Below are 26,902 nucleotides of genomic sequence, written 5' to 3'. Positions count from 1 at the left end.
TATTTATTTATTTATTTATTTATTTATTTATTTATTTATTTGTCTTTTTTGAGACAGAGTCTCCCTGTGGTCCCAGCTGTCCTGGAACTCACTATGTAGACCAGGCTGGCCTTGAACTCACAAAGATCCATCTGCCTCTGCCCCCTGAGTGTTGGGATTAAAGGCGTGCGCTACCATGCCTAGCTTTTGACTAAATTTTAAAACAGTAAGTTTTACATTCCAGACTAAATACCTTCACTAAATATTACTTTCTTGATAAGATTTTTTTTACTTATTTCTTAAAATTTTCCTTGAGCTGAATCTTGTGTGGACAAATGGGAGTTATTTATGATTTGATTACTCTGAAGCATCATATATCGAAGCCTTCCAGGGGACCGAATAATGATAATTCTGTGCTCATCTAATAAACTAGCGAAGCATTAGGAAACCTATATAATTATTTTGTTTTGTAAATTGATAACTGTTTGGAAAGGATTTTTGAGCACTTTACAGGATATTTTGTAGGTTTCATGGAAAAAACAATCCTCTATTGATTGTGTCAGTTGAACAACATATGATACAACTGCAGTTTTTCACTTGGTGATTGGTGTGCAGAATTTTGGATGTCAGTCTTCTCTAAAGTCATGATATTTTCAAAGAGAATTGACTTTCCAGTCTTGCCTAGAAGATTTCTTCTCTGTTCCTCAGTTTCCCTCATCATTCCTCACTGACTGACCCCATCCCCCCAAAGCTTTTTCTTGCACTGTTTAAATTGGATAGAGAAAAATGAACTGACTGACCACTGCAGTGTGTGAGACTGGATTGAGGCGGTTGGTACAGCGTTGTTGTTATAAGATCCGATATCTATAAGAGACTGACGTGTTGTCTGCCAACAGGAGAGGCTTTGCACTTGGCTCGGGATTTTGGCTACACATGTGAAACAGAGTTTCCAGCCAAAGCTGTGGGAGAACATCTTGCCAGACAACATATGGAACAGAAAGAACAGACAGCACGGAAAAAGATGATCTTAGCGACCAAGTAAGCACCACGGAGATGCCTCTGTGGACTTTCATCCTGTTTTCCTCTTTTCTTTGAGTGAGACAGTCCAGAAAGCACCAGTTCTCTAAAACAAGGGTTCTCACACTCTAGCATCTAGACAGTGCCAGGGCACTTCTACCTATCTGCACTAATTAATCAAGGCTTACAAACCTCTCTTGATTAGCAACGAGGCTATTGAAGAATATGTGTGTATGTAGGATATGTAGAACATGTAAAAGTCGGGTCAGCTAGACGGCTCTGCAGGTAAGGGAACTTAGCACCAAGTGTGCAATCTGAGTTGCATCCCCTGGTCCCACATAGTGGAAGGAGAGAACTAACTCCTGCAAGTTATTCTCTGACTTCTACACATGTGACATGGCACACACACACACACACACACACACACACATACACACACACACAATTTAAAATATACACAAATACAAAATTATTTGAATGAGACATCCAATCACTGATTTGCCCTTCCAACCGACCAGCATGGCTCTTTGCTATCTCAAAGAATAACAAATTTCACTATGTTTCAGCATAGTTTTTAAATATTTTGTTTATTATTTTTATTTTATGTGTATGAGTATATTGCCTGCATGTATGTAAGTGCACTCATGTCATGCAATGCCTGCAAAGGTCAGGGAGGGCATCAGATCCCCTGCAACTGGAGTTATAGATGTTGTTAGCCACCATGTGGGTGCTGGGATTCGAACCAGGTTCTTCTGCAAGAGAAGCCAGTGATCTTAACCCCTAAGCCATCTCTCCAGCCCCTCAGTTAACTATTTTAATTTGAATATTTTCACTTTAACAGCAATAGTCAGTTGTAGAAACCGCAACTTTAAATTCAGAAATCAGCTGAAAAATTTCACCTCCTTAAGGACAATGACGTAAGTGACAAAGTTAGAAAGAATGAATCATCCAAGATCATCTTTGTTACATAATTCATCGTATGACATCTGGTTTTGAGACAAAGGAGTCTTTCATGTTCCAGTTTCAGATACAGAAATTTAAATAAGAATGAATGTAGGCAAAATAATAATTCTCTAAGTGTACAGCGGAGAAGGTGGTAATTGCCATGGAGAACCATGGGATTATTACCTGTATTTAAGTACATAAGCCATCTTGTGCCAGTGACAGAATTAAAATTCAAATAGAGAATTCTGATGCTACTGCTGCTGCAGTTTTATGTGTTGTGTTAAATTATTTAGCATGGGTTCAAGTTTTCTACACTTTATTTACCAATTTTATTATAGCTTGCTGTGCTGTTTGTATAAGAATGAGGTGATTTTGCTAAACTATAAATTAGTTTATTCTGTGGTATAAATGAACATCAGTCTTTAATTGCTGAAAATTTATTTCAATCTCAGAGAAAATTAAAGGACTGGATTTGGAACCAGTCTGGTCTTTCTTTGTGAGAATGCATAGTAATGATGGGCACAGGAATGCATATTGTTAGAAAAATGAGGGCATAGACTACATTTCAGTTTTTAGTTAGAAATTTCTTTAAAACAAATATAACAATGTATCAGTAACACAAAGCACTAGAGTTGTGGCACCATAAAAATATCATCAAATATGTAAGTAAAGTTGCTTCAATTATTAAAATACAACTAATATTCCGAAAGCTACCCAACTGAGCTTCACTTTGAACAGAGAGGTTCCAAGCAAGTATTCTCAGTGACAGTAGACAGGTCTTTTTTTCTTTTTTGGTCTTTTTGAGACACCGTCTCTCTGTAGCCATAGCTGTCCTGGAACTCACTATGTAAACCAGGCTGGCCTTAAACTCATAGAGATCCTCCTGCCTCTGCCTCCCAAATGCTGGGATTAAAGGTATGGGTCACACACCTAACTCAGTAACTGCATGTGGTGAAGTACTGCGTCAGAAACCGGAACTCTGAGCACATTGCAGGAGGATCCTATTCATTTAAGCAGATAAGAACGTTCTTCTTCCTTGAACCCACCAAATTTTCAGCTGTATGCCATAAAAATGAATACGGAAGTCCTCTGAAAGGAAACACGACAAGAAAATAGAATCGGATTCTCTGTAGAAGATCACAGGTGATCTATAGCAGAATTCAATATAAGTTAAACGTTTAACAATACCAAATTCTACGGAAGCTATGTAATAAATTATTTTTACTTTAAGGTTTACTGTTCTTTTTTAGTAAACATTTGTTAATGGCACAAGTGCTTCGGAGCAGAGTTATTGGCCCCATGATTGATTCGGATGATACATCCCTTCTGTGATTGTTAATGATAATCCAGGTTGCCTCAATTTTGTGATCACTCATGAAGACAGACGAAAAAGGCACGATCATATTATCTCTTTAATATCAAGTGTCTTTGGCATGGATGATTGATGCTTTCCAGCAATTTCTTACTGTCCCAAACTTCACTCTCTAGCTTCTACATTAATTTAGTGTATTATGTATTTTTTAAAAAACTTCTTTTCTGGCTTGTCTTGGTGTCATATGCCTTTGATCTCAGCACTTGGGAGGCAAGGCAGGCAAGTCTCTGAGTTCAAGGCTATCCTGGTCTACATCATGAGTTTTAGGCCATCCAGTGCTATACAATGAGACACTGTTTCAAAAAAAAACAAAAGCAAAAATCCCACAAAATCTTACTTTCTGTACTGAGGATGGGGGGAGGGGTCTTTCAATGGTTAACAACTTGCTTTGCAAGTGTGAAGGCCTCAGTTCAAATCCCCAGAAGCCACATAGATTGAGGTGCAGAGCATGTGCCTAGAATCCCAGTGCTCCTACAGTGAGATGCAGTCAGAGACGGGAGAATCCCCAGAAGCTGGAAGGTTCGTTAACCTGGCTAATGGAACAGCAAAGCAAGAGATACTGTCTCAAACAAGGTGGAAGGTGAAGACCAACGCCTGAGACTGTCCTCTGGTCTCCACAAGTATGCCACAGCATGCTGCACACACATTCATAGTCACTTATGAAGAAACATATGCATACACACATATACACATTATAAGCCCCCACACAGAGACAAGCTAAAAATGATTTTCTTTTTAAAAAAGATTTTTCAAAACTTATGTGAAAGGGTTTTGTGCATGTACATGTGGGCGCTGTGGAGGCAGCTAGAAGAGGGCATCAGATCCCCCAGAGCTGGTGTTACAGGCAGTTGTGAGCCACCTCATGTGAGTGCTGGGAACTGAACTTGGGTCCTCTGCAAGAGCAGTATGTTCTCTTAACAGCTGAGCCATTTATCCAGTCCCTAAAAGTTTTGTTTTTCTCATATACTATGTTCCTTTAGAATTATGTCATTTGGACTTACACATCACAAGGGCTTTAACAGCAATGTTCTTGACTAAACAAACAAAAGGCTAGAATCTACATCCACAGAGAGCAAGGAGTGTAACAAAAATGTCTGCAATATACCAGCTGAAGTGAAATACTCTATAGCAATTTTCTAAGGCTAGTAGACTAATCTTGGAGTAAGAGATCATTGGCTTCAAACATAGAGACATGAAAATTGTTGACAAGAGTGAATTAATTGCAGTACTGGATAAAAGAATTTTCCAAAATGAACTTGAGTCATGGCTCTGAATGATGTAAGCCTATAACTTTGTTAAACTTGTTTGTAGATGTTATGTTCTAAAAACCACATTTTAAATATTTTTAAGAACAATACTTATTTACAGTTCTTTCTTATTAATTTTCATTTATCCTGAGGTTAATTTTTAAGACTCACTTTAAAAATGATCATTGGCTTCTCAGTGTCCTAGAATTCTTCTTTGCTGGAAATAGTTTATGATTATTCTGTGGCCCTAAGGAACAAAGTCATGGTGTGCTATGGACGGAACTTCAGAGACAGCAGTATGAGATGTTTTCCTGGCTCCTCTGAAAGAGAGAGAAAATTTTGATAAATAGCATCACATGAAATTAAAGTCCCATTTTAATAGTTCAATTTCAAGTTTGTTCCTTTTATTTTAGACAAATTTGTAAAGAATTCCAAGACCTTCTGAGCCAAGATAGATCACCACTGGGATCCTCCAGACCCACTCCAATTCTAGACCTTGACATCCAGAGACACTTAACACATTTCAGGTAAGAATTGTTTTCGCATTCCCCAGATCCTGTGTGATTCATATTCACTAATCCAGACTTCTGTGCTGCTATCATGGTTTCATTTAGAAGTACACTTATATATTCTCATTGTGACTAGTCTACTCTAGTAGAATTGCTATGACAAAACACCTAAGATCAGATAATATATAAAAGGCAGAAATGTATATCTTGGAGTTCCAGGGATTGAAAACAATGAAAGTAGCAGCAAATTCTGGTGAAGGCTCACTGTCTTCAGAAATGATACTTACTTTTAACTACAGTAATATATGATGAAAGAAGCCAGTAGTCTTTCTGGGGATTCTTATTTAAAGGCGATAACCCCATCCATCACATTGCAATTGTCTCTTGAGACTGCTCCTTTTAGTACTAATGCGTTGGGGCCTAGTTTCGATGTGTGAACTGGGGAAGAGAGAGACACAAATATTCAGACTACAGCAGTGACAGACTAAATGTTTCATTTTTAAAGCATCAAGTTAAGAAGATAACTAGTGTTGAGGCATTTTAAATTGGAATATTTAATATCATTGTGCACTATTCAGGAAATTGTGATGTTAAGAAAATGTACACTTGGGCCAGAGAGATAGCTCAGTGGTTAAGAACACTTGCTACTTTTGCAGATGACAAGAGTCTAGTTCCTAACACACACATCAGGTGGCTCACAACCATTTGTAACTCCAGGACTAGGTGATCCCATACCTATGTCCTCAGCAGATACTCACATGTACACATACTCACATACATTGACACGGACACATACATTAAAAACTAAATAAATTTTTAAAAGAAAACGAATGCTATTAGATCAAGCAATACTAAATAGTTTTGGATTGGAGCTTTGAAGTCTTTTAAAAGGTTCCTTATCTGATGGGATAAATTATTAAATGGACAGAATATCTAATTGATGTTAATTAAATATCATTGACTGAATTTCCTGGAGTATGTTGATAATTTCTATATAATTAGAAAACATGGAAGGGTCCCTAGAGTCAGGAGCCAGAATATATTATTTGGAGCATTTTTTAAGATTCAAGTTATGAGATATTTTGGAAATAAATAGAATTTTGCCTGGTTAATTTACTACATAGCTGCAACAGGAGAAATAAAATATAAAATAATAAGCACTTAGAAACCTTCCAATTTCAAAACTCTAGAATTCTAATATTTATACAAAACTTCTCATCAATCAATGAAAAATAAAAATGCAAATGAAAGCTTAATTCACAAGCTGGGGTGGTGGGCACATGTAATCCCAGCACTTAGGAGCCTGAGACAGGAATATTGTGAGTTCAAGTCAAGTTCACGGGCTATATAGGAACACACTTAAAAAAAAGGAGTAATATACATTAAATTTAAAATCATTTTCACTCTCTGATCAAAATTATAAGTCTATTGTAAATGATACACAATTATCTGTATAATGGATGCTTAAATGAGTCAGAACTTGGTCTGCAAAAGCAGGAAATTTTAGATGCAATGTTTTATCTCCTAACATTTGACAAGTCTACTCAAGATTCAAAGAATACATTCCTCTGAACTCAACTTAGGATTTATCTTTCAAAATTTCACCAGACACAGTATATATATCACACAACTTGTATCTGCCTCTCAGTTGAGATAGTATGGGCAACTGTAATAAAACTGGGACAAAATAAAATGCCTATAAATTTCAGTGCATAAGATTTTGGAGTCAAGAGAACCATTTCAAATCTAAGACCCTACACATGTGAAATGGGTTGTTTGGGGTAACTTTTACACTCTTTCAAACCTTTACCTCCCTAACTTTAAAGTATAAGAACCTCTGTATTATGTGTAGTAATGAGCAGAAATGAAATAAAGAATTTAAATTAGCCCTCAACAAATTGCTTGCCTCCTCCACTGATCCAAGTTTAAAAGGTACGATTGCTTCCAGAATTATATCTTCGTAAGTATTCTCCATAGTCTTGTTTGTGTACCCACTACAGGGAATTGTGATTTTTTTTTTTTTTTTTTGGTCTTTTTGAGGCAGGGTCTTCCCTGTAACCCCAGCTATCCTGGAACTCACTATGTAGACCAGGCTGGCCTTGAACTCACAGAGATCCGTCTGCCTCTGCCTCCCGAGTGCTGGGATTGAAGGTGTGCGCCACCATGCCTGGCGGGAATTGTAATTTTTACAAATGTTAAATTCAGAAGTTAATCATTTTGATTCAAATTCAAGTGGAGATTTAAAAAAGCTTGCAAAGTTACAAATTTGTTCTAAAGAGTTTATTATTAAGACACAGAAAATCGGGACCCTATCATACTTATTTCCAATTACAGATGCTGATGCCTTCATTGGACACTGAGTGCAATTCTTCTAGCCCAAGTCAAAAGAGCTTTAACACTTAAATTGAGTATTAGCTTCTGTGAGGGATAAATCAGCAAGACAGTTGTATATTCAGAACACACACAACCTACTAAGGTGTCAATACTCTAATCAGTTGTCAACTTAATGCCACAAAACTTGTGTTTGGGGTGTGGGGGGTGTTTGGGGGGGTGGTTTATGTGCACACACATGTTCAAGTGTGCTCAAGGAAGCCAGAAGAGGATGTCCAGTGTCCTGATCAATCAGTCTCCACTTTCTTGCTTTGAGACAGGATTTCTCACTGAGGCTGGAGTTCCCCATGCTTGGCTGGCCCTGTTTCTGCTTCCCACAGCACTGGGGTTACAGACTTCATTCCAACAACACTCAACTTTTCATGTGGGTGCTGGCAAATGAGCTTAGGTTCTCTTGTGTGCACTGAAAACCCTCTACCACGAGTGAGTTCCCCAGCTCACAAAAATTCTTTAAACTTTCACTTCTAAATAAGAAGTGAACATTCTTCCTCTGTGGGTTTTTATACCGGTATATACCTCCCTGTTTAGAATATGGTAACAAGCAGGTGTTCCCAGAGAACTGAAATACTAAGTATAGGACAAATCATTACTTTTACTCCTAGGAAAAATGAAAAGTTGAATTTGAGATGTAAAACTTCCAAGATAATATGTGGCTATCGATTCTCAGTCAAAATTTGGAACAAAACTCTGTTTAAATGTTCTAACACTATACTGTATACTGAATTAAAGTAATTGTAGTGATTTTTCAGTAGTAGCATCTCTAAAATTTTGATACTTGTATGTTGAGTATTTTTAATATCTGCTGTTTTCTCTTATTGTACTTTTAAAATGTCTGCCAGAACTTTATTTTTCTTTACATTCTAGATTATTTATTTGTATGAAATCCTCTGATTTCATATGGAAAGGCAGTAGAACTGTGCAAGTCAGTGAGTTAAAATTTATTTTATAACTGGGGATGTAACTCAGCTCCTAGAATGCCTCACATGCACAAGGTCCTGAGTCAAACCCCAGAACAGACCAAAAAAAAAAATAAATAAAAGTGTATCTTTTCTAAACTGTAATAGTTCATTTTAAAAATTTTCCCATCTTTACCATTTCTCAGTGTAAAACTCAGTAGAGTTAAGCATATTTACATTGCTGGGAGAATCAGCTTCTAGAATTTTCATTTTACAAAACTGATAAATTATATTAATTTAACAACTCCGCATATCTCTATCCATAGCCCCTAGCCCTGGACAAACACACTCTATTTTCCATTTCTGTGGGTTTGATTACTCCAGATATCTCACATAAGCGAGGTTGTACAATATATGTGTTTTGTGACTCATTTATTTAAGGATAATCTATACAAAATGCATTGATATTGTAACATCTCATAATTTCCTTATCTTTGAGGCTTCTTAATATTCTCTTATAGCATAGATCTCATGTTTTGTTTATTTATTATCTACTGATGGAAATGTGGCTTGTTTCCACATATTTTCTATGTGAATAATGTTGCCTAGATGTTTACATTTCTCAAACACTTGCTGCTTACTTTTTAAAACATAGTAGCTACTGTGTGTCATGTAGATAAAACACACTCCAGAGCAAGAGTACATCTCTTTCACAAGTGGGTGCAAGTTTCTAGGTTCACAGTTAATACAGTTATACAATATTGAACTTAGTATAAGCCCTGTAAGACATAAAATTGAATGAGTTTTTAACCTTTTAAAAAGATCTCCATTTCATTTTAGAATATATTGTTCCTTACAGAAAGACTCATTGTTTTTGCTACTAACACTGAGATGTTTGCGCATGGATCTCTAATCTGTATGCATTTGATTATTACTAGTCATAATTGGTTACACTTGGATCCTTGGCACCTGTGTATGCCTATGTTGTATAGCTCTATTAATACAACTATCAATCTAGGAACTTACAGCCACATGTGAAAGAGATGTACTCTTGCTCTGGAGTGTGTTACTGAATACTTTAAATCTGTAGTGAAATTCTTCTAATCATGTAGTTATTAAAAAATTTTAAAAATGTAATGATTAAAAAATAATTCTTTAAAGCATAAAAATTTTCTCCTTAATAATTAGTAGATGTGAAAAACATTACCATTTAAATCTACCTGATGACATTATATCCATGCTCAGATGCCAAGGATCTCAGAAAGTAACCGATTGTCACTAGTGCTAATCATTTATATAGAGGTTAGAAACACATGTGTAAACATCTTAATGTCAATTGCATTAAAAATGAATTTTTCTGTATGAAACTGTATTTTAATAATGAAATGAGATTTTTTTTAAAGGTTAAGACATCATTTAATTTTATGTCTTATAGGGTTTATACTGAGTACAATATTGTATAACCATAATAATTCAACTGTAAACCTAAAAATTTACAGCCAATTTTGAAAAAGATGTATCTTAGCTCAGAAAATTGTTATTGAATATGTCAATGCTGTTGTAATGAAATGCTTCTTCTAAGTATGTGGTTATTAAATAAATAATTAACTGGGAAAAAACACAGTAGCTCTGGAACAGGTGACTTTTCACCACACATTTTATTGCATTTTCCTAGTAAAGATCAATGATTTTTTAATATTTTTTTCATAAGCTAGATAAAGATTTGTATATCATCCTTGGCATCATAAATGCGTGTTCAATAGAGTCTCAAGTACCTTGTCCACTTCTGTATTAGGTTATTTGATTCTGTGTTGAGTTGCAGGATGTATTTATTTTGCTTATTTACCCTTTATTAGATGCACAATTTGCAAACACTTTCTTTTATTCCTTAGACTGCTTTTTATTACATTGGAGGTGTCATTATTGTAAATTTTTAAAATTTTGGTGTGGTCTAATTGGTATATTTTAAGGTAGTACCTGTGATTTTCAATGTTCTGTTAGAGAATTCTTACCAAATCCCAAGTCATGTAGCTTTACCTATGTTTTCTTCTAAGAGTTTTAGAGGAGTTATAGATCTTATAATCAGGTCTTTCATCCTTTTTTTTTTTTTCGGTCTTTTGGAAACAGGGTCTCCCTGTAGCCCCAGCTTTCCTGAAACTCACTACATAGATCAGACTGGCCTTGTACTCACAGAGATTTGCCAGCATCTGACTCCCAAGTGCTGGGACTACAAGTGTGAGCCACCATGCCCGGCTTTGATCCATGTTTATAACTTATTGAAACTGTGCATCTTCCTTCTGTCCTGTGTCACAGTTATACCCTCTTAAACATAGTTGACTCCAGGCCCTTGATTTTAAATATGAGCATTTTCTCACTTTGTAGTCATTAAAAGAGGCAAAAGAAATATCACAACAAGAGGTGGAATGATAGTTGGCTTGTTCCTTAACCTTGAAATAGATTGTGTTTCAAAAATGTGATTTTTATTTTTTTTTAAATATGATCCTTAAACTTGGCCTCACAGCAAAATTATTAGTAGTACTCTTTAAAAATATCAAGGATGGGACCTGGAGAGATGGCTCAGTGGTTAAAAGCACTGGCTGCTCTTGCAGAAGACCCAGGTTGGTTCCCAGTATCCACATGGTAGATAACGACTGTATAACCCCAAGGAATCTGACACCTTCTACTGGCCTGTGTGGGTATTGCGTGCACACGATGCACTTCGATACATGGATTCAAAACACTCTAAATCAGGTGCACTTACGTATGCGGACATAACACTTATATCCCAAATAAAAAGTTTTTAAAAATAAAAAACTTCATCAAGGATTAGAGTCAAAATGTCAAAAATGGAACTCTAGGATTCACATTATTTTCAAATTTTATTAGGTTTGGGCATGATTCTAAAGTATTCTAAACTTTTAGCTTTTTTAAAGCCTTTGGAAGAAATACATTTCCGATTAAATAAAAATTATTACTTACGTATGTGTGTGTGATAGGATGTATGTAGAATTCTGAGTATACTTGTAGGATCTGATGCTCTCCTTCCATTATGTGGATCCTGGGCATTAAATGTAGGTCATCAGTCTTGGCAGCATTTGTCTTTATCTACTGATCTATCTTGCCAGTCTACTAATTTATTTTTAAAATGAGGCAGTGAAGGGCTACAGAGATGACTCAGCGGTTCAGCATGCTGGCTGCCCTTGCAGAGGAGCAGGGTTTGAATCCCAGCACTCACATGGTGGCTAACAACAGTACATAACTTCACTTCCAGGGGATCTAACATCCCCTTCTGGCCTCTGTGGGCACTGTACAGCATGACATGGGTACACTTACATACATATAGGCATAGCACTCATACACATAAAATGAAAATAAATAAAGATGAGGCACAGTGAAATCTGTGTGAAATGTGTTTTGCATATTAGTGTATTTCAAAGGTTCATAGTCCATAGTCAGACATGGTAACTACCATTAATCCCAGCATTTGGGAGGCAGAGGCATGCAGATCTCTGTGAGATGAAGGCCAACCTGGTCTCTTAGTGAGTTCCAGACCAGTCAGGGCTCCCTAGTGAGGCTTTTTCTTAAGGAAAAACAAAGAAGGTTCTTCATATATGATCTTGCTAATAATCTGGGTAAAAACATGTTAGGAGACAAGAATGTCTTTTATAGTGTTTTGCTGACACTGACAAGTGTGGTTGCCACAGAACCACAGTCTCAAGGGAAAGGTGATTTAGAAAGAAGGCACACTCATCTAAAATGCCTTTGAATATAAGCAACTGGCAGAGTCTGATTTCCCACGGCTTGTGCTGAGTGGTGGCTAGGAAAGGAGTGAAGAGGGAATGTGATTGGAGAGGCATAGGAGATTCTCTAATTAGTAACACCAATTTGTGTTACTATTTTATTTAATCAAACACTTCTTCTTAGTGCAGAGCAATTGACATTATACCTTACAGGGTTATCGATTCAGTACCTTGAGAGTTACAGCTTGCTTTCAGCAAACTGAATGTGTCTAGATAAAGATGGGAAGTGATCTGACCTTGTAAAGCACAGATAATTATTTCCAGTTTTCATGGCAGATGACATTGCAGTGTGCTCTGGGAAGCTGTGGGGAAGGCAGTGACCGTTCTCAGGATTCACAGCCTGGAAATCTGCTTGTCTCCTTCTCACTAACAGGAGGCAGGCTAATTCATCACTTAGAATTCACTGAGTGCCATCAGCACGGAAAACTAGAGAATGCAGTAGACAGGACCACACCTACAAGAAGGGGAAGAGAATGGGTTGAGATCTGCAGACTCTTGCCATGGACTTACAGTTTCTAAGACAGGGGATGACAATTAGACAAAGATGGCATAGGGCTTCACCAACAGAGCAAACAATTGAGATTAAAAAAAAGAAAAAAAAAAACAAAAAATAACTCAGTCCTATTTTTCTGAACTCTTGGCAACTCCCTACTTTGAAACTTAAGGAAATTCTAACATTTTTTTTTCTTCTTTGTGTGTTAAGTACTCATAATCTCCTTGAATCTGAGTCAAGCAAGAACACACTTGACTATACAAACAAAAACGTAGACCATCTTTAATGCTTAGTTCAGAAAGGATAGGTTGGTTGTCAGGAGGGAAAATGAATTTTTTTCAGTACCCACCTTGGGAAACTGAAATTTTAGTGTTTTCTTTCATTTTACTGTGCCAGTAGATGGTAATGTGTAAATGACTGAAGGATCATCATATTCTTTAACAACTTCTAAAATGGAAAATGATAATTTATAAAGCCAGATCTGGTGGCTTATTCCTAAAGTATCAGCACTTGAAAGGCTAAAGGCAGAACAATTGCCATGAGGTCAAGGCTAGAATGGACTAAACTGTGAATACAAAGAGAGCCAGGGTACTAAGCAAGACCCTGTCTCAAAAGGAAATCAATCAGCTGGGCATGGTAGCACACAACTTTAATGCCAGCACTCAGGAGCAGAGGCAGGTAGATCTCTGTGAGATCGAGGTCAGCCTGATCTACATAGCGAGTTATAGGCCAACTGGGGCTCCTAGGGAGACCCTGTCTCAAAAAAGGGAGGGGGATGGATCAGTCAAACAAAAACATACAAAGACATAATACATAACAATAGGCATACTACTGATAACTACCTGTGGCAAACAGGAATAACTTTTGCCCTTCTCTGTGATGTCAAATTTATTATGATCATATTTACCTGGGTCTTAGATATGTTCTGCACTGCTTATTCTCAGGGCCATGAACTGGGGAAGTGAAGGGATCAATCTGCTTAATTCTCCAAGATGAGTCAAGATGACATCTTCCTGTCTTAGAAGTGGACACTTGACCCACTGCCATACCTTTTTGGCAGTAAAAGACCTGTAGGCATGTTGGCTACTAATTACATGGTTTTTGTTGGGTTTCAGTATTGGGAGGCCCCTTATGTTGCTGACTATCCTTCAACATTTAGATCTCTTTCCCCAATATCCCTGTCAAGCTGTCTCCCACTGTAAGTTTGAAAACTTTTGATGACAGCCTGCTCCTCCAGGTCCAACAACTCCATTAGAAAGGTCATCCTCCTGTTGGTGGAACACCTGCCTTAACATCTCATTCGGTGAGTGCCTTACACAGGCAATTTAATCCTCTTTTCGGTTTCTAAATGCAGTTCCTACGTCCCCTCTTTCTGTTATTTGCTCCCATTTTCTGTGTTCTGCATGAGACAGGGGTCTCAGGCACCTCCACTGATGCTCTGTTCTTGTCAACATTATTCAAGAAATATTTTTCTCTTCCCTGTGAACATGTTTAAGTTCATCTGAGGAGGCTTAAATGTGCATATTGTATTATTGTTAATGTTTTTGTTTGTTTTTTAAACAATTTCTTCTGACCTCCATCTACGTGCTGTGGAATGTGTACTCAAGAACACACACATACACACACACACAAAAATAAATATAAATAAATGAATAAACAAATAAATAAATGTGGGGAAAATGTTCTTCAAGTCCAGGAAGGTTTCTCGTGGGAAAAAAAATTTAAAGAATAATAGGACCGAATTGTGAAGAAAAAAAATTCTGTTTCCCAAATAAGCCTTCGTATAAGGTTGACATTTAATTTTAAAACTTTAACTTAAACTCCAAATGTGAGAGACACATCCCACTGAAAACAAAACAAAACAAGGCACCTGTAAACATTCAGGTCTTATTTACTAGATAAATGGGAAAATAAAAGTCTGCACTGTATTATGATTAAAACCAGCTTCCCTTGAGGTAAAACTTTTGCTAGCAAAAATGTAAGCTAAACATAAAACAGGAAAATGTTTCATTTCCTTAAGTACAAGAGCAACTGTCATACATCACATTCTTCTTTAACTAACCTAAATTAAATTATTTGCATTTCCTTAACATTAAGCATGAAATTAAGAAATTAATTTTTTCTCAATATTTATGTTCTTTGCAAGTTGTACAACACCTAACTACATGCTGTCCCGGTCTTACAGAAAAAGCATAGTCAGGATAACTTCATTTAAGAGCTCTGCGTGGGTACGAGGGCCACTGCAATAGGATCGGGCAGTAGGGGAGGGGCTTGGCTCATAAGAAACACAGTGGAGCCAGTGGTAATTTATAGCAAGAACAGCAGGAGGGTCAGTGGGCAGACACTAACTAGGAGAATCATCAGGGGTTAGGGAACCCTAGCTTAGCCTACAGGACTCTTGCTGAAGACAGGACAGGGTGATCAAACATCATGTAAAAGGTAGTGAAGGAGGAAGAACTTAGGTACCAATAGTGAGTCAATATCAAGGGTGGAGATGTTTTGCTGAACTGACTTGGCAGTGTTCTTGCTAAAACTCACGTTTATAAAACAGTACATGGATGGACCTAGGAGAAAATGCAGGAGCCTTACTAAAGTTGGGTCAAGTAAAGAATCATCAGGAGATGCATCTATTAATGAATCACTACAGGACTGGGGGAATGGCTCAGTAAGAGTGCTTGCTGCACAAACATGAAGATCTGAGTTCAGATTCCCACATAAAAAGTTGAAATGGTTGTAGGTGCCTATAATTCCAGTTTAGGGCATAGAAACAGGTGTATTTCTGAAGCTCACTGACCAGCTAGCCTAGCTGAAATAGTGAACTTCTAGTGTGTGTCAATGGGTATCCCTACCCATTCACCCACATGCATGTGGGTTGCTGGCCCCCACCATAGCTGCAGGCTCAGTGAGAGACCCTGTCTTGAAGAAATAAGATGGAGAGTGACAGAGCAGAGCCCGGCATCTTCCTCTGGCCTCCATACATACACACTACACACATCACATGTCACATGTCTCTCTCTCTCTCTCTCTCTCTCACACACACACACACACACACACACACACACCACAAAGATTTCCTCTCCCCCCCAAATAAATAAGCATCATAGTTTCCTTGCTAACATTCTTATGGAATTTTATGTTTATCATATAGGGAATTTAGTAATTTGAATAACAGAAACTGGTGATAGTTGATGCAAGTGAGAAAAAATGCAACAAGTGTTCATGTGATAACAACATGTATAAACCATTGACTTTGAAGGAGGCATACATTGGGAACAATTGGTACATTTTATTTAAGGAATTTTTATATTTGCTAAGGTATATAAGGGCAAAAAGAATACAAGGAGATGGCATGAGTGGTCAAAAGCCTTCAGGATAGACCGTTAGGGATCCAACTCTGTCTCCTCTTGATTCCCAGCCAAATGTACAGATTTAGAAGAGACACTACACTTGTCTAGTATGTTCTCCTGTAAGTTGATACAGTTAAGCTGTATGCTAAGTCAGTGTCCTTCTAACCAATGATATACTCCAACCCATGATTGAGCTACTATTTCATTTAATATCATATTGTGTTTCTTTAAGAGCTCACTTTTCTTTTCATATTTCATCAGTCTGTTTACTTTTAAAAGTCAGCAGTTCAGTAACATTCACTTTAAAAAATGTCATGAGTTTAGAATTATCATACAGCTTTTCCAAATGAAAATGTGATGTTTGTTAGGGAAATAAATACAAGGAAATGGCTATATTTTTAGTCGTGAGTGCTCCATTCCCACCTGTAAAACAATTTAGTGTAGCCAGGTGTGGTGGTGGCACACACCTTTAATTCCTGCACTCAGGAGGCAGAGGCAGGCAGATCTCTGTGTGTTTGAGGCTAGCCTGGTCTATATAGCAAATTCCAGGCCAGCCGGTGCTCCATAGTAAGGTCTTGTCTCGCCCAGGCATGGTGGAACATGCCTTTAATTCCAGGGGTAGGGAGGCAGAAGCAGGTGAATCTCTGTGAGATGGAGGCCAGTCTGGTTTCCATGGTGAGTTCCAGACCTGCTGTGGCTACAGGGAGACGCTGTCTCAAAAAGACTCCCCCTACCCCATAAAAGACTTTGTCTCAAATAAATTCAGTACAGATGTCAGGTTATCGCCTTCAAGATTTGATTTGGATGTGACTGACTTTTCTTTCGTCAGCATGCCATGATTTTTCAACCTTAGTCAACTTGGTATCACAAGGACCACGTCCTTTTGGGATCTCAAAGTGTCTGAGATGATCACTAAATGTAGCCTTGGAGTGGAAGATGAATGCATATCTCCAGGCCTGACAGAGAGCCAGGACAGTTACAGCTACACTTCCCTAAAATGAATTAATGGAGTGCCAGGTTTATGAAAGTATTAGCCCTTTAAATGTGTTTCATGGTCAAGGGTTTTGGTAAAAGAAAATTTGACTGTTGTAGCTTTATGGAATTACTGCAATGCACAATAACATACCATTGATTCCCTGAATTCTTTGGCAGTGAAAAGGATGCCTGGTCTCATATTTCCAAATCTTGATCAGAGAAACTTTATATTTCAGTATAGTCATCAACTTTCTATGGAAGTAAAGTTCTTCAGATGTTCTTGGGGAAATGCTGCAGACATTCAAGAAGATATAGCAGACATTATTTGTTGGTCCTCAGGGAATATGTCCAATTCCCTGGCTGCATTTAAGCCAAAGAGGAATAGATTTCTAAAAATACTGATCCTTTGGACCTCATCCCAAACCAATTAAACTAAGATCTCTAGGGTATGAGCCACAAATTGAAAGAAGCTGCCTGGGTAATTTCGTATGTGTGTTTAGGGTTGAGACGAGCCAGCTTAAGAAATCATGGAACATTTGTGAGTGCTGTCAAGACCACACTAATGAGCGGACTTCTGTGGTTCTCCACCACCAGCCACCAGGGAACCAGATACCATAATTATGTGCCTTAATTAAATTCCATTTAAAAAGCACTTGGGGCCATAAGATAAGATAATGAATGTAGGAAATAAGCACCATCAGCTGGCTCCCATTTCTTATTTCCTCATTTAGGTTATGAAAAATAGATATTCACTAAGTTGTGGAAGGATAAGCCCCCACTACTTTCTCTAAGGTAACAGTCTCTCTCTGTGGCCTATATTCAAGAATATTGATGCTTCCAGGAGATGAAATATCTTATCTACATGATTCTAAAGGAAAGTAAAATTTAGCGGAGGACCCAGAATGCTTTGCAGTTCTAGGGTCTGTTCCCATATCTGGAAGAACACATTTTGGTAGCCACCTAATATTGTAGTGGGAAATCCACATAGAGCATCAGGCTGTATTTCAAACTTGTCCTTCAATAACTGAGTAGGGAGGGAAGGAAATGGGAGGCTGACCTTCCCTTGGAGTATTGCTGCTTGTGTGCCTCCCAGAAGCAAAAGAACAAAATTGGGGTCAATGCAAGAGACACCTGCATGCAACTCTAGAAATCAAAAGATATATGATAGCAAACACTCACGAATGATGATAATATAACAAACCAAAAGTAGTAACAACCCACACTTTGTTCCAACCTTCAAGCACACTCAAAGAATGGAGGAGAAGAGAAATATACTTATCAAACATTTTCTAGATAGAAATTTGGAACTGAAGGTATGGTGCATAGTAGAATACTTACTTAGAAAACACAGTACATTGGGTTCAATGCCCAGCACAGTGACTCCCAAAACTTGAAAGTTTACAAAGTGAAATTAGTTTTCCATCTAATCACCTAAATAATGCTGTTTTTTTTTCTTGTGATTTTTGGAATTTTGGTATGCAGTCTAACAAAAATTGATTATTTTTTAATCAATTAAAATTAAGAAAAAGCTACCAAAAACCATCTATGCTTGGCACACACAACCCGGAGGCACACTCCAGCTAAAGACAGTAAAGTAACTTTTGCTTTGTTTCCAATACATAATAAGTCAGTGTTTGCTTGGTAGATGAGCAGTGCTGGTTACCAGGACCAACTCTTATCAAGGCAGAAAGGGTAACAGAGGACATCCCAGGGGGGCTTAGACAAATTAGGGCACAGAGAAAGCATTTCTGAAAAACAATTAGGGCAATGTGGAAACAGCTTGGTAACATTTACCTAACATACAGCAAAGTTAGCAAAATGTGAACCATACTTGCTTAGATTAAGGAAAGTAAATTAGTTTTGGTTCCTCCGATAGATAGAAAGCCACTTGGAATTTTAGACTTGGCCCATATTCTGCTTAAGCATTGAAGCTTTCAAGATTTCAAAGATACATGCTTAACCAAGGATTACAAAGTATGAAGAAAACCTTGACATTTTTCTTTCTAAAAAAATTTTTATTATTTTTTTATATTTTGTATATGATTGTATTGTCTGCATTATGTAAGTGTACTCATGTCGTGCAAAGGCCAAAGAGGTAAGAAGAGGGTGTAAGTTCCTCTGGAACTGGAGTTATAGATGGTTGCTAACCACCATGTGGATGCTGAGAACTGAACCCAGGTCTTCCGCAAGCATAGCCAGTGCTCTTAGCTGCTGAGCCATCCCTCTAGCCCTGACATTTTTCCTGTATAGAAGTTTATTGGCTGAAGATTTGGCTTAGTGGCTAAGAGTACCTGCTACTCTCCCAGAGAACAGAGTTCAGTTCTCAGTACCCATGTCAAGTGGTTCACAACCACTTGTAACTTCAGTTCCAGAGGACTGACGCACCCACACATACAGCGCACACACACATAAATAAAAACAGATCTTTAGAAAAGAGAGGTCTCTTGATTGATCTTCATAGTTAATGTCAAGTACTTTTATAAATATAGATGCTGAGATAGGATGGTTTATAACTACTGTCTTATTAGCAAAGCCATGATTATCTAATACTCTTCTACCCACAGTTCTACCTTTTCTTCTGTTTCTGAGTCTGTCTCTTCACTAAAACAACTATGCTAATGCACACCTGTAATTCCATCCAGCACTTGGGAGGTGAAGAGGAGAAGATTTTTGAGGCGACCCTGGAACAACCTGAGATGCAGTATCCAAAACAAATACACACTGGGGCTGCAGACATGTCTCAGCAGATAAGAACACATGCTGCTCCTCCAAAGAATGGGAGTTAAGTTCCCAGCACCCATGTCAGTCTGCTACTCCAAGTCTAGGAGCTCTGACACCCTCTTGAGATCTCTACTGGCACTTAGACACATGTGACATACAGACACATAAGTAAATAAAATAAAGAAAATACATAAACAAAAGCAGAAAAAAAACAAAAACCACTAATAGTGATTGCAATACTACAATAGATTTCCCTTCAAATGGTTAAAGGCACCTGGCAAAGTGGGTCACACCTTTAATCCCAGCACTCAGGAGATAGAGGCAGATGGACCTCTGTGAGTTCCAGGCCAGCCAGGGCTACTCCATCAGTAAATTTATTCAGGTCAAGTCCATTCATCAGGAAGAGGAAGAGAATGCCATATGATTGATTGATTGATCGTTGTGCTGGATATTGAACCCAGGGCCATGCAAATGTAAACCACCACTTGCTAATCTACATCCCCAATCCCAGGTGCCAGTTTATAAAAGGAATAAGTACTGCAGATCCACAAGCACACAGAGGCAGTCCCCCTTCCCCAGCACACACACTCACACACAGAAACACAACCCCACTAAGAAATACAGATTTACTTAGCAGTGTCCTATCAATGTGAAATGTGAAGAGTTGTGGGTGGGTAACGTAATCCTTAGGGGGAAAGTAGAAAATGAAATTTCAGCTATGATTCAGCGAAGCCATCACTATCGCTACTGAGCCAAAGGGAAGAGGTAGGTTAGGCTGCTGAGTGATGCTCTAGAAAATGTTAATTGGAAGGTCTATCAAAATAGGAGTTTTAAAACTGTGAATAAAATTAAGCAGATAACTGTTAAATATAAGCTACATTCCCCCCAATGTCAGGTACCATAAACTAGTCTGCATTTTCTCAGCAGGTGAATGTATTGCTCACAGTTGGCTGTTAGAGTCTTTCTCCTCCTCAGTGTGAAGTTAGTAATAGGAAAATGAAACCAATGACGTGGAATACTGTTGGAGAGAAATCGAATGGGAATATAATACAGGTAGACACAGATATAGCTGCCAAGCCTACCAGACAAGAAATTTTCTGTTTTCTTGCAGCACTGGAACTGTGTATGTACTAGGCAAATACTCAACATCAGAGTCATGCCCAAACCTCAAATTCCAACTCTGTTTTGGGTTTAAACTTTCTGATTTTTAAAAAAATTATTTTATGTGCATGAGTGTTTTGTTTGCATGTTTGCCTGTGCACCATGTGTTTGCCTGGCAGTCACAGAGGCCAAAAAAGGGAATTGGAGCCCAAGGAACTGGAGTTATAGACAGTTGTGAGTGGACATGAAGATGCTGGGAACCAAACTCAGGTTTCATGAAAGAGTAGTAAGTACTGTTCACTGCTAAGCCAACTCTCCAGACCTGACTGTTTTAAATCTTTCCTTCTACACCTTCTACAAAACGCTTTTAAGTCAGACCCTCTTCTTTGGTACCTTGTACTACTAATTTGCTTTTCTACCCAAGTGGACATGTTTTCCTTATAATCTCCTAAATCTTATGTAACAGATTTTTGTCCACTAATTAAACTGTCTTCCTACCATATTATTGTATTTCAGAACTTTAATTCTCTTAACCTCTGCAGTAATTGTCTTCTCTATTTTGATGCCATACCAATGAGTTTTAAATCCAGCATGCCTTCAATCTCATTACTAATTAACATGTCAAGCAGAGTGGGATTAATGAGAACTTTGCAGCATGCCACTACAGCTGTCCTTCAAGGCTGGGAACTGCCCTCACATCCATACTTTGTATGCCACTGCACACCCAGCTGTGAACATATCCATTCAGCTGTTATTCTGTTTACATTCCTACCAAATTTATGATACGATATTTGATTTTGTCACATGCATTGCCAAAAATTCCAAAGTAAATTATACCATTGCTGCTCTCATGATTGCTTCAAAAGGAAAGCCAGTTACCAAACTGCACTTCCCACTCAACCCCAGGGACATTTTAGTTATCGCTTCAACATTTTAACTGCTAAGACTTCCGGCAATGCCAATCAGCTAATTCATCTCTCACAGGATGAGTTTTCAGATTGTGTTTTTTGTGTGTGTGTGTGTGTGTGTGTGTGTGTGTGTGAGAGAGAGAGAGAGAGAGAGAGAGAGAGAGAGAGAATTATAAAGAGACAGTTTTATGAATGAAAGTTGGTTGAGTAGAATACAATGAACAAACTGCGACAAGTTCATTCAATGGAATGTTATCCAACCGTAAAAAGAAATAATCTGTTGGTGAACAACACAGATTACTTTCAGACTGGCTGTGCTAGGTAAAAGTAGCCAGTCACCTTGTCTACCTCAGTTTCTTCTTTTCTCTGGTTATATTTGTTTGTTTGTGACAGGGTCTTACTACACAGGTTTTAAATCTGGTCTTAAGTTTGGCATTCACGTTTCCACCTCCCAAGTGCCGGGATTTCAAACATGTACTGCCACACACAGCCCCACAATTCTTTATGTATTTATCACTCAATGGAAACTTAAGTGGTTTCCACATTTTGACAGTTGGAAATAATGATGCAATGAACATGGGATACAAATAGCTCTTCAATATGCAGATTTTATATAATTTGGTTACAAACCCACATATAAGACCACTGGATACACTGTAGTATTATTATAAACTTTCTGAGGAGTTTCCATAATGTCCCCCATGTCACCATATTATTTTACAGTTTCATCGGCGATGTGCAATGACTTCCGTCCCCTACATGTTCACAGCACTTGTATCTCTTGTGTTTTGAGAACAACCACCCTAGCAAATGTAAGGTCATATCACACTGAAGTTTTAATTTGCCTATTTCTGATGATTAGTGATGATTTTTAAGATTTATTCTTTAATTTTTATTTATGTGTTTCTGTGTGTATATATGTGCATATATATGCCAATGCCCACAGAGACCAGAAAATGGTATCAGATTCCCTGCAACTGAACATGTGGGAACTGAACACAGGTCTTACTCTGGAACAGCAGCAAGTGCTCTCAACTGCTGAGCCATCTCCAGCCTCACCTCTTCTCACATGCTTGCTGCCCATTTTTCTGTTATCTTTGGGGAAAATGTATGCTGAGAATCATTGTTCATTTAAAAACGCCTTTTTATTTTCTGAGAATTTCATACATGAGTATCATCTTTACATTATTTCCATCACTTCTATTACCCCACTAACCTCTCCCATGTCCCCCTGACTCCATCTCAATTTCTTGTCCTCTTATTTGATTATAATTTTTACACATGCACATACAAGCATTTATAAATATTCATGTATATAATGCACTGAGTCCATTTAATGTTGTTCATGTATATCTGTGTTTAAGGCTGTCCATTTGGGATTAGATCATTTCTCATGGAGCTAGTCACTGGAGAAAACTGATTCTCCTTCCCTGAGCATCCATTGATTCTCTATAGCTCTTCATTTTTAGTGAGATTACCTGGATTTTACGATTGAGTTGTTTGAGTTACTACATGTTTTGGATATTATACAGTACCTCATTCAGGATTTGTGAATAGTTTCTCCCATCGTACAGGCTGATCTTTCATTGTGTTGACTGTGCCAAAGGTTTAGCTTGCTGTAGCATCCCTTATTTTACTTTGGTCTCCTGTGCGTTGGTGTGCAAAATGTCATCACATACAACCTTAATTTCTTTTCTTTCTAGACTGAAATTCAGCCCTACAACATCTCTTTTTCTTTTATTTCTCTGTATAGCTTACAGTGTATGTCACTATAAATAAGATAAACTCATAATATTCAGGAACAACTAGGTCTAACAGAATAGCATGATATTCTTTTCAATCATTATGTAATTGTGAATGGTTTATGATAAATTTTACATTGAAATTGCATCATTTTAATGTTCTGGATACATGAACTTTACTAGAAACGCTCAGGAAAGTGGCTATATATACCTTGCAGTCTAAGTCATTCTGTGCAGTGTGCCGCACATTTTTTATATACAAGTAATGATGAATTAAGTAACTAATGAATTTTAGTGATCTCCGTGTTGAAAACTGATTAAAGTGTTTTTCTTTGCTGAATACTCCACAATGGATCTTAGACTTCTCCATTCATCTAAGTGGTCTTTCAACTTTCCTCATCTCCTGCCAAGTTCTTGATTTTGAAAAGAGAACTCTTCATATGAATACTCTTAAACTGAAGCTCAAAGTTGGAAAAATGTAGATATTTGAATCATACTATTGTCATCTTGCAAGTTAAAATAATCCCCCCCAAGTGTCATTGTAACTTCAACAGTCTATAACTGTAAGAAGTTAGTGACTTAACTTATTGGATGTGGAATGTTGTATATATGTTATAATGTGTATAATGTGTCCAGGTGTAGTTTCTTTATTATTTTAAGACACAAGCTATGGAAAGATCACTGAGAGTATCACTTCAGGACAACTGGGACAAATGAACAATCTGGATGGTTTTATGAACAAGAAGGGTGAATCTGCAGTTACATATGTGCTCTAAGAGAGATGTCTTTCACAATAGAAAAGACTATGCTGAGGGTAAAGCGAAGCTTCATTTATATGCTTGTTCATTTTGTTTAGTTACCTTCTAAGATGGAGAGAGCAATTTGCATATGGCAGAATATTATTTCTCTGTCATTCAGGAGTCTCGACATGAATAGACTCCCTCCACCTTCTTCTGTTCCTCTCACCATGGTGATGATCCTCACTTCTATAATGTATTGCTTCCTTGAGAAGAAATGAAGGTTACTCATTTCTTTCTAAACACATGAGAATTACCTATATCACTATTTATGTCCTACTATTCATAGGATAGTCCCATGTCCTAACAGAGCTAGAAGAAATGTTTGGTCATGTACATTCCAGATAGATGACCATTTGCCCAGAAAAGCACTATTACAGTGAAAGAAGACAAAAATGAAGTTAGAGGAATGGACAGCTATCAGGCACATTCACAACTGGGACTCTTCAGCAGTCTCAGTAGTCATATTAGTTACACAAAGTGATGCAAAGTAGTTTACTGTGATGCTATCACAGACACGCATAGCATGCTCCAGTCATGCCCATCCCCATTACCAGCATTTCCCAAGTCCTCTTCCTCTCCTCCTACAGACACCTTTATACTTTCATGAATTATGACTTCTTCACTTGGGACTTATGCCTGTACAAGCATATTTGACACTCTGGAAAGATTATTTTTGCATACAGACATATGCATGTTCAGGACTGGAGAAATGGCTCAGTGGTTAAGAGCACTGGCTGTTCTTGCAGAGAATATGCGTTTGGTTTCAGGACCCACATGACAACTATCAACCATGTGAAACTCCAGTTCCAGGGGATCCAACACCTCTTCTGGCATCTGTGTTCATTGCACACACAAATTCACTTACATACATGAAGGCAAAACGCTGATACATAAAATATAAATAACTAAGAAACATGCATCTTCAACCTACTTTCTAATAAGATAGTAAACCAAGGCGTGTTTACATACCTAGGCTCGCTAATAATTAGTACACATGAAGACTGTCAGTGATGAATCTTTTCCTCAACAGATCTTAAGCTTCTTATGGTCAGGGGAAATAACTGAATTGTGTTATGTTTTTCATGATAATCAGAAACATTCCTGAACACAGCAAATGTCTATTCAGTGGAATGTTCTGAATTAAGGAGCAGCGGGGAGGGGGGGTCTGTTCAAATTGTTCATCTACTTTTTCCTACTTTTTCTTATTTCCAGTTTGATCACTCACGGCTTTGGGACACCAGCAATATGTGCAGCTCTGAGCACTTTCCAGACAGTCCTCAGTGAGATGCTGAACTACTTGGAAAAACATACTACCCACAAAAATGGTGGAGCAGCAGACTCTGGCCAAGGACATGCCAATTCTGAGAAAGCCCCGCTGCGGAAAACCTCAGAGGCTGCTGTGAAAGAGGGTAAAACAGAAAAGACAGACTAGCTACATCAAACAGAATCTACTTCCAGAGTCTTGCTGCTGATATTTTTTTCTAATATATATATCTCTGAGGGTGACTAATCTTCAATGGACCAAATCTTTACCCTCCCCCAGCCCTCCATAAAGTAAAAACAAAAGTGGAAATGAAAAAAAAAATGAAACAAAAAGGACAAATCCAAAAAAAAAAGAAAAAAAAGAAAAACAGCAGTATAACTGTGATGAAATTGTCACTTTTTAATTTTATGTTATGATAAGCTCCTTTTGTGCACGTAGTTTACTGTTCTGAATTATGTATGCCACAGTTTTGAAGCACTTCTGGACTTTGGAGAGGCAGCACATGATTTTTCACATGTAACTGATGCACTTTCTTATCCAGCTATGTAGTTAGGGATCAGAAAGCATGACCAAACTGGAGTCTGCCACCAATGCTGAAAACTCCATTTGTTCCCATCTTAACTCCCTGTCACTCAAGAGTGCCTCTTTCCATTAAACAGACCAATCTGGAAATTCATCCATTAATAAATTGTTTGGGGAATTGACATGGGCAGTGATGAACTTTTGTCCTGTGAACTGACAGCAGTTCTAAATTTTGGTCACCCCTAGCAAACTGAACTACCAGTGCCTTGGTGGTATTTACAAATTCCAGAAACTGTCTCCCTTTTGTCTACTATGTTCCTTTCCCTTATAGGTCCCCTCCCCATTGCTAAGAAGATATTCAGAAGTCTTATATAGCATAGTAGGGATAAGAGATGATCTCTTCTCATAGTCTCCTCACATCACCAACTTTACAGTTCAAGGAAACAGTGCATTTAGTGAGTGGGGTATATGGATACAGGAGAGGGTAGGCTCTGCCACGGGGGCTGCTCATGGAACGCATGATAATGTTTTGCTTGGAAAAGTATGAGAATAGGAGAAGCAGTCTTTCCGAGAAGTCCTGCTTGCAAACATAGGAGATGAGGACCCTCTGAAGTACTGGTGACAGTGATCGTATGGTTGAAGTGAGTCATTGTTTTCCTATTTCTGTGCTTCTTCTACCTGCTTGGCAGCTGTGATTTAAACCTTTAGAGGCACAAAAGCATTCAGGCTGTGTTCAATAAAGAAAACAAAACAGAATCATCAGAGAAGACTTTTGCTTTTAAGATGTTTCCTTTTTCATAACTTGTTCTTATAGCTTCCTTGTCCTTTAGTTAAGACTCTAAAAACAAGAGGCTGCTGGCTGTAAAGACCAGG

General features: G+C 37.9%; 1 protein-coding gene across 1 annotated transcript in view; it reads left to right on the top strand.

Moving 5' to 3' along the window:
• The window catches only part of Tfap2d (transcription factor AP-2 delta), a 56,918-nt gene extending 30,257 nt beyond the window's left edge, over positions 1-26,661 (top strand). The window contains exons 6-8 of the mRNA XM_008825219.1: positions 876-1,017; positions 4,974-5,087; positions 25,456-26,661. Coding sequence (XP_008823441.1) covers positions 876-1,017; positions 4,974-5,087; positions 25,456-25,675 — 476 coding nt within the window. The 3' untranslated portion in view covers positions 25,676-26,661. The remainder of the gene's footprint in view (positions 1-875; positions 1,018-4,973; positions 5,088-25,455) is intronic.
• The last annotated feature ends 241 nt before the right edge of the window (positions 26,662-26,902 follow it).

Source organism: Nannospalax galili, unplaced genomic scaffold (genome assembly GCF_000622305.1).
Source record: "Nannospalax galili isolate Female #2095 unplaced genomic scaffold, S.galili_v1.0 scaffold329, whole genome shotgun sequence".
NCBI lineage: Eukaryota > Metazoa > Chordata > Mammalia > Rodentia > Spalacidae > Nannospalax > Nannospalax galili.
Note: the sequence above shows the minus strand (reverse complement) of the source record. Positions and strands in the feature narration are given on the sequence as shown.